We start from the raw sequence: 9097 nt of genomic DNA, 5'->3' as shown, positions 1-9097 counted from the left end.
CGTGAGTATGCGTGAACTGCTGGGATCTTTTTGGGTGATTGCCTGACAGGTTTCCACAGATGTGTCCTGCAGGAAATGATCAGTTGTCTCATCAATCCACAGTGCTTGTTCAAAAACACGGGTGTGACACTTTTTCAAAGGAAAAGTAGTTGAGACATTCAACCTTCAGAAATCCTCTTTTCCTTCTAATCTCATTCTGGTACCTTAGTCGACTGTTTTGGCTGAGGTTTTCTGGAGAATATTCCTGCTGAGATGGAAGGCTGCCTCGATAAATTGCAGCCTAAAAGGCTAACTTTATGACTTCATATGCGATTGTCAGTGTGATATTTCAGTGGGAAGTGCTGGGCAATTTACTAGCAAGAAATGGGATCATGTAGACAAATGGCAGCAAACTATCCAGTTGCTTTGGGAATGTTCTGTTTTCATTTGTGCTACAGCATGTCTGGATTTTTGCTTCATCTCTCACCTTGCAATTCTGTGTATTACACTTTAAATATGCTAACTAGAATCTATTTTAGTCTAGAAGCTTTCTCACATGCACTGAAATGCATGTGTAATGAGAGATGTAGTAGGAGAGCAGGCAGATGATTTTATTTATACAGTATTATGTGGTGAAAGCTCTGGCAGTGGGAACATGTGAACACGCCTTAAATCCATTTTTGTATATTCCCTGCTGAGGCTGGAGAGGAGACCAGTGAGCTACCACCAAAAGAGCAGGTGCTGCAAATGGAGAACACATGGCTGGGAACACATCAGGGGCTTTGCTGAGTCGGGATGGGAGCTTCACCCATCCTGGCATGCAGGGGCGGCATAGGTCTGGGATGACAGGAGCTTGGTAGGGGCAGATTTTAACAGTCACTTGGGGAAACGTGTGATTTTGCAAGCATGTTATAATGGACTGGAAACATTCCCTCACACTCTTCTGCTTATTGCCCTCTGCTTTCAAGAGAATTGAGCACTGTATATAGCTTGTCCTTGATAGTGAATGACCCTTTTTCACAGAAGGGTGATGGTTCAAACTGCCCCTCCTGGAGAAACACATGACAAAATGCCTCATCCTGCCTTTTGAATGATCGTGATGACTATTCCTGCAGCCTTTGACCTTCCTGTTGAAATTGAGAATTAAGATTATGAATTAGACCTACACTGAGAGCATCAGTTTATGTCATAAAAGTCAGGAGACTACCTCCAAAATGCAAAGCATGGTGTTCTGTAACCAGGCAGTAAACCACAGGAAAAAATGTAGCTCACTGGTCTCCCTGCAGCCATGTGGTGATCTAGGAAGAAATATTGAGTAATGTCCATAATAGGCTACAAGAACCTGAAATAGGTTATATTTGTAGCATAAATACTTTATAATGGTTCTTAGTAAAAACCATTGTTAATGAAACCAATCCAGAGGCCCTAGTCCACACCTGGATGACTGCATGATAAGTTTTATGATTATATTCAAAAAAGCGCATTTTAAAAAAAAGTATGAAGAAGAAATAAAAATAGATTAGAAATAAAAAAAAAAATAGAAGAAATAAAAATAGATTTCAGAAGCCTGTCCTTTGGCAGTTTTAATATTTATATTAAAACAGGTATTTTTAAATCTTTAATCAACAAAATGAAACAATGCAGATTGTTTTTAAAAGCTTTATGGAAGTGCCCCAGAAGACCCATTTTATGACATATCATACAGACAGATTTATAGTTTTTGTCAAAGAGCAAACTCTCAGGATTTTGAGCTGGAACAGTCCTCTCTGCATACAAACACCATTTCAGCATTGAATATTTGCTTTAAATTCTCACTGGAAAATGGCTAAAACTTCTGTTTCCGCAAGTAAAGGGCTTGAGTGTGCATCACGAAGAAATCAGGGCTGAGGAGTCACTGAAACCTGAATGCCTTCTGAAAGCAAACTTTTCCAGGCTACATGTTAACCCACATTTTGATGTTATCTGATAATAATGTGAAAAAAAGTCGAATGGCCACCGGCTGTTTGAAATGAAGTCACGGGCCATGCATTCCCCAGCTGTGGTGCAAAGGAAATGACTGATAAAAATATTTTTTCTAGCTGACCTCCGGCTTACCTTTGTCTGCCAAAGAATTTCCGGCTAATTCCCTGTTAAAGCTTTCTTGCAGCTACAGCCTATTCCAAGAATCTTCTGTGTCAGAAAATACAGACCCCATCTGAGCTTGTTTATAGATGCACTTTATCTAAAAGATAAATGAAAAAAAAGCTTTGTTCTAGAGATGTAAATAGTGCTCATTAACAAAAAATAAATTGCACTATTCCTGTGTAGGAGTAGAACAGCGCTTGGTATTTCGATGGCTCATTATTGGAGAAAATACTTTGTCTCAGTACCACTGGATACACGTACTTGGGGACAGATTTGTGAAGGGCTGTGGAGCAGGTGGAGCAGTCACTCTTGGCAGTAGCAGGTACCAGCAGTCTGAAGCCATTCAGAACCCTGTGTCTGCTGTATAGGCTCAATGTGAGGAGTCTGACCCCTGAGAAATTGATTCAGAAAGCTGGCAAGCTGAATGAGATAGGTTAGGCACAAGGTGTGATTCCTAGGGGTGTCCTGTGCAAGGCTAAGAGTTGCACTTGATGATCCATGGGGGTCCCTCCCAACTCAGAATATTTATTCTATGGTTCTGTGATTACATTATACTCCATTACTACCAAAAGCAGCCACTCTCCTGGCAGATAGAGGATGTATTTTACTCTTCCAAGATAATGAAAGAACTAACTTTGCAATATTACACAGTTGTTGGACGGGGAGTTCAGGGCACAAATGCACAAGTCATGCACCATGTCTGAAAGAAGGTGGAAATTGCCTACCTTTGGGACAGAATCCTGGGGACTGTGGTGCCCACAGCCTCTTCCCATAGCTTCACGCTGAATGGGTGTGGGGTTTCAGGTCCTCTTTTTTTGTCTTTTTACTGGGATGGTCACAAAAGCCTTCATGTCTGTTGATTTGCATACTGTCAGTATGCAATCTAGTCATAAACATCATCTAACATGGTGGTTTTGGGATTTTATTTTGCAAATCTCATTGTATTTTGAAAGCTTGATTTAGTTAGCTGCAATGGGAAAAACACTGGAATTTTTGCTTATCAATACTGTCCTTAAAAATATTTATGTACAGGCCAAAGGAAGCTGCAGGTCCCTCTACCAGAGTGGAATTTCCATGAAATTAAGGGACACACACAAGTCTGCTTCCATAGTTTATTAGTACAAACAATGCATACACAAGACTGTATATTTTTTTGAAGACTGCAATAGATTTCTAATTTAACAACTCTGTAACAAAATTTAACTAAATTTGACATTTATGAAAATATAAATCTCTGATTGGGTAGGTTTTCCCAACAATACAAAGTTTACATAAAAACATTCAATATGATCTATTGTTGCAAACCAGTTAGGAAAAAATCATTCAAGTCACTTAATATACTATATTGGCTTGTACATTGAACATTCACACACTACATTAAGTTCTAGCTTAGCATTCATTTCTTGGAAATTTGTGACATGGAATTCTGATTTTAAAAATAAGATTATTCTGTTTAAATAATTTGAAAATATTTCCACCAGTATGCCACCTTTAAGATACGCAAGTAGGGGAAAATTTTCTTATCCTTTCAGATATTGTCCAGTATATATTTTTACTTAGGAAAATGTGATTTTTTTTTTCCCAGCATATTTCATTATTTCACAATTTCTCCCTTGAAACTGGTAAAACTGTACAAAAGGCTCAGAACAGTTTCTAAAGCAGAAAGTGACGCTTGTATTTATGTGAAAATAAGAAAAACCCATTACAAACTGGACTAGGAAAGGACCTCTGGACAGCCTTTACATTTAGTGAAATATTTCAGCAGATACACAAACAGTCCCAGAGTGTTTGGTCATTTGATCTGTATTTATAATGGGAAAGAACAGAAACAATACTAAGGCAAATGTTATAAGGACTAATACATGACATGTCTGAAAACTACCAGGATTAATCTGGAGACATAGGAGATACTTTAGACTTTCTTACAACAAAATGGACAGCAACCTTTTAACATAAATAATGTCTTTAAGTGTTCATCAGTTATGCCCCTTCTCTTTGAAAAATTTTCATTCTGACCTGCACTAATACATACTATGAAGACGCAACATTTCCCCAAACCAAAAATAAAACCCCAATCCCTATACTTCCTTTAAAACTTATGACTTTTATAATTTTTATCACAATACAGAAACCTGAAATCCCTGCATGCAATTAAAAGAAAAAAAGCTTTCATTCTGCTCATTAAGGCGAACAAATACTTGTTGCCTCACATGTTGACATGTTAGCAGCTGACTGGCACCTACTCCTTTCAGCCCAAAGATTAATTCCAATTAAAAAGAAAATAAAAGTAAGTATTTTTAAAATGTTGATGGAATGTATCAAGTGTTCCAGGTTGGCAGGTGACATCTTGTCATTGCACCATCAAGCAGAAAAACACATTTTTGCAAGTGGGTATAAAGTTGACTGTTAGTTATAGACCCATCTAGGTGACTTGGAATACAAAATAGTGGTCTGACTTCTCACCAATCACTTAGAGCTTTAGTTCTAGTTAAAACAGTCTGTCAACCACAGATATGATCACCTAACTTCTGTAATAGCATAAAAATTTTGATAGTATTGCTAGAAATTTTTAATCAAGGCCCTGGTGAAATTCTGGACTAAATCTTGTATTCTGAAATTAAAAAAAAAAAAACCCCTGCAGCCCATTTACTTTATGTTTGCTTGTATGTTTACAGAAATCTAAGACAGGAGAAAACAGCTGGTCTGCCCTCTGCTGTTTCTATCTGTCTTCCAAGAAATGCACTGATTTTTACATTAATTCAGAAGACATACCTAAGCAAGTGTACTATTCAGATAAGCTCATCCAAATGGTTACTCAGTTGTCAGATGCAAAACTGTGTCCTCTGCAATCTATGGCTGAGCACACTTTCTCATAGCAGTAGCTGTGTCTTTTGGTTGGTGTTGATTCACTCACCTCAGCCTCTGTGACTGTAATGGGGCTATCCCTTGCAAATACTTCCGTTGATTCCCTCCAAATGCAGTCTGCAGTCACTTTGAAACTATAATTGTGACACTTTGGCCTAATCACTTGTGTTGCGTTGTTGAAAATCTGACGGCTGTTTGAAGTAGCAATTTTGATTTTCAGTGCAGCATCAACTCGATCCACTACAGTGTAAGTACCTATACTTCCATCATCAAATCCAATAATAATGTTTAAATGTCTCTGTGAGAGTGCAAGAAAAGTGGGAGTTTTATAAAGAGAACAGGCACCGATGTTTTTGCCATCTGCTAGCCTCATTACAATTAAACTAGAGACTGCACCATTGTCATCATCTTCTTCCCCGCGACAACAAATGTACACCAGGTAGCGGCCATCACGAGACAGCCTCTGCCGCCAGATGACACCTGGAGCGTGAACCACACGAAGTTTTCCGCTGTATAAATCAAGCACGTTGATGTTCTCATCACCACGGGTTATAATTCCTAGCTTCCCATTTGGAGATATTTCAAAGTCTTCCAATTTTTTTAAGAAATTGGTAGGCAATTGTACGCGTCTACAGATGACTTCCTCTGTTAGGCTCCAGATGTTCACAGTTTCAGTAGATGTTATAAATACTATAATATCTGGGCAGTCTGGTATCAACTTAATATCCACAATGCTTGCACCATCATCACAGCAGAACTTCTTTGTTATACTGCCTGTCCAGAGACTCACTGCCAACACTTTGTTCTTTGCCATTCCAACTACAAAAGTATTTGCAGTTGTTATAAATGCATTCTCTAAGGCAACTAAAATATTGCAAACTCTATGTCCTGTAGCCAGTCGCCAAACTCTGGATGCATTCTGCTCACAGAGAGAGACTACAAACTGATCATTGTGAGTAATCATTAGCTCTGAGATCTTTTGTCCATTAATGCGAAAGATATTTTCACCGCTAACTGTGTGCCATACATACTGGCTGCATTTATCATCTGATGTAACCATTATCTCTCCAGAAGAGGTCAGTACACAGTTTTCAACAATACCTTCATGCTTGAACACAGCTTCAATAAATCCAGTGCTGAAGTTCCACTTATGGACAGAATCTGATCCGTCCAATGTGTATATTAATTCACCTCTGGCTGGCAACACCAGTCTTTGGATGGGTTTGCCAGATTTGTCAATATTGGACATAGCAGTTATGATGTCTATATCCCAGATAGAAAGGACACCACTGGTGGATAAGGATAGCAGCATGTTGTGATGATTTGATTTAATTAGCCTGACTATAGTTCCTGAGATTTCTTGTAAGCTTGCCATACACTGTCCAGTATCTCTTCTCCAAACAAAAATGGCTGAGGTATTTTCCATTGAAGCAATTATACAGTTGCCATTTTTGGACAATACGGCAGATATAAAGCGCTCATTGTGTTTAGCTCTAAACTTTTCAGCCACCTTCCACACATGAGTGTCAAGAAGTTCAATGCTGAGAGCCTTACAAATTAAAATTGCACTTTGGTCTTCAGAAAGCTCTATGCTGACAACTTCGCTGTCTTCTCTTCTGCAGTCAAAGTCATCTGTAAGCTGGGGTTTTGCAATTTCCTCTGTATTCCAAACAGAGAGGCTACCCTCACTGTCCACCATCACCATTTCTTGGGCTGTGTCCAAAATGAGAAGGAATTTCACAAATCCACTTGAAAATTCAGAGGTCACGGTGGTCAGCTTCTCTCCACTGCCCAAGTGGAAAATGGTTGCGGTGTTCAAATACTGCCCGCAGAATGCATAAACTCCATCTGGAGAACACTGCACACAGGTCACTTCGTACCAGCAGTGGAAGTGATAGAGAGGCCAACCATAAAGCAGATCTATTACAGTAACATCTTTACTGGCCTCCAGCCAAGCAAGCGCATGGTTGACTGATAATGTAAATCCATTTATAAAACTGGAGTCCCCTGCAATTCCACAGTGTTTTGACCCCTTAATTTCCACCTCAGACAGAAGACAGGAATTTATGTTATCATATATCAAAAGAGTGTTGTTTGTTGTAGCTACTACAAGATACTTTTCATCACTAGTAAGCTTCATCCCTAAGATAACAGACGGAGATGTTGTAATTTGCCTTAGTAACTGGCGGGTTTCTACATCCCAAGTGCTAATGGAGCCATTTTCTAAAGCAGCAATAATTTTGCTGGGATTAAATGTAGGCAAAATCTCAATGACGTGCATGCAGCTGGATGACAGTGGCAGGCGCTCGGGGCTGTAAGTCACATCCATTGAGGAATGCAAAGGGACGATAGAGCAGTACTTGGGTCCATCCTTGTCACATTCTAGGAGGAGATGTCTGAGTTTGGGCAATGAACTCACTACTGGGAGAAGTCTCTGCTGCAATTCAGCAGAGAGTGAACCTGGGTATTTTACTACTTTGAACTTTATACTGCGGAGGGTACTGGCCAGGAATTTCAGCTCCTTTTCTTGAGAGTAAGTGTAAGCCAGTTCTATGTCAGAAAGTGCTTTATCAAACTGCCCTATTCTAATCATGGTGTACAGCCAGCTGAAGTTCATGATGACTCCGTACAGAAGATCATCAGTTCTTCCACATCTTGTTAAGTGATGAATAAGCTCTGTCATTTTTCTGTGATTAATAAAAAATATGTCAGGTTCCAATGGGTTACACTGAAAGACCCATGGCTGATCTGGTGCCTGCCTGTCAAAAGCAGCCTGATCCATGCCGTGCTTTTCATCCTCATTCAGGCCTCTACTGTCACGGTCAGGACAACTGCTCAGATATTGGTCATTGCTGTAAAAAGGTTTTCTTCGTCCACCTGACCAAACACCAAGGAAATACTCCGCCATGACTGTGTGCATTTCACGCAAGTCTTCTTCATTGTGCAGGTACAATTTCTGGGCAATTAGCTGCAAGTGCCTATTTGCCCAAAGAAGCAGTGTTACATTTTTCACCTGTCGCTCTATTAAATACCCCTGTAAGCCCTCCTTAAGTCTTGCAATGTATATATATGGAATTCTCAATGGCTTACTCTCTCTGACTCTCTCATTCAGTTCATACATAACACTGTTGTCAAGGGCTAAAATATCCTCCAGTTCCATTTCACTCAGGCCAGATTTGGACATAGTGATGTAGCCAAGTGCTCTTGACAATAGTCTTGACCCACACTTGTTTTCCAGTGACCAAAACAACTGCTCTATGCTTTCGTGGACAGTAACACAGAGGGAGGACTCATCCACATCCTTATGAGATCTCCAGTGCCTGACCTCTCTGAAGGTTAAATTCACAAACATAGGCAGCGTGCACTTGGAGAATGCCTCATTGACATAGATTTGTTGCCCTGATGTTACTTTCCTTTTAACTCGCAGCAGCTGATGTTTCAGTACTTGACTACACATCTTTCTGTCCCTTGCAGTCAATTCAATATAGTTACTTTCTTCATGAATAAGGCACCTCAATTTTTGCAGGATCCCATGCTTGTTTGGCAGTGTTGACAAAATTATCCGTACTGAACGTGGAAGGTGAATGGGAAGCCACCAGAGCTTCCTACCATCATCACTATCTGTTAGCTGTTCTAAAGCATCAAATATAATCACCAGTGGCCTGTGAAATGAAGACTCATTCAAGAGATTTATGAACAAGTCCCGAAGATCATGAATCTTTTTTGGGTAACTTTGTATGAGGCAACGATAGTTGACTGCTAGTTGTTCACAAATGCTTTGAAGTATATTCTTCAGATCTGTACTTGTTTCAGTGGATCCCAAAAATCTTATAACTACTACGGGGTCAGAATCTGGTCCCATCTCTTCTTGCAACCAGGAATAGGCCTAGAATGTAGAGCATAATTTAGTTTACATCTCAATGAAGCACAGTAACAGAGTTTATAAATAGTGATAGTCTATGTATGAATAAACATTTAAAAATATTGCTGGGTGAATAGAAATGCTGTCACTGGCAGAGTTCAAGGTGGGTGCACTGAATGAAATTCAAGTCATATATCATCTTTGTTTAGAACAAAAAGGCTTACATCAAAGGGGACATGAGTAGAATGTACTCCATATATCCCAGGG

General features: G+C 39.6%; 1 protein-coding gene across 2 annotated transcripts in view; it reads right to left on the bottom strand.

The window, feature by feature from the left end:
• Positions 1-3208: 3208 nt before the first annotated feature.
• The window catches only part of NWD2 (NACHT and WD repeat domain containing 2), a 52597-nt gene continuing 46708 nt past the window's right edge, over positions 3209-9097 (bottom strand). For both annotated transcript variants that reach the window (XM_066185590.1, XM_066185591.1), the window contains one exon: positions 3209-8854. In XM_066185590.1, the coding sequence (XP_066041687.1) occupies positions 4919-8854 (3936 nt within the window). In that variant the 3' untranslated portion in view covers positions 3209-4918. The remainder of the gene's footprint in view (positions 8855-9097) is intronic.

This window comes from Chamaea fasciata, unplaced genomic scaffold, assembly GCF_029207755.1.
Source record: "Chamaea fasciata isolate MVZ Bird 193981 ecotype frontalis unplaced genomic scaffold, bChaFas1.0.hap1 SCAF_6, whole genome shotgun sequence".
Lineage (NCBI taxonomy): Eukaryota > Metazoa > Chordata > Aves > Passeriformes > Sylviidae > Chamaea > Chamaea fasciata.
Note: the sequence above shows the minus strand (reverse complement) of the source record. Positions and strands in the feature narration are given on the sequence as shown.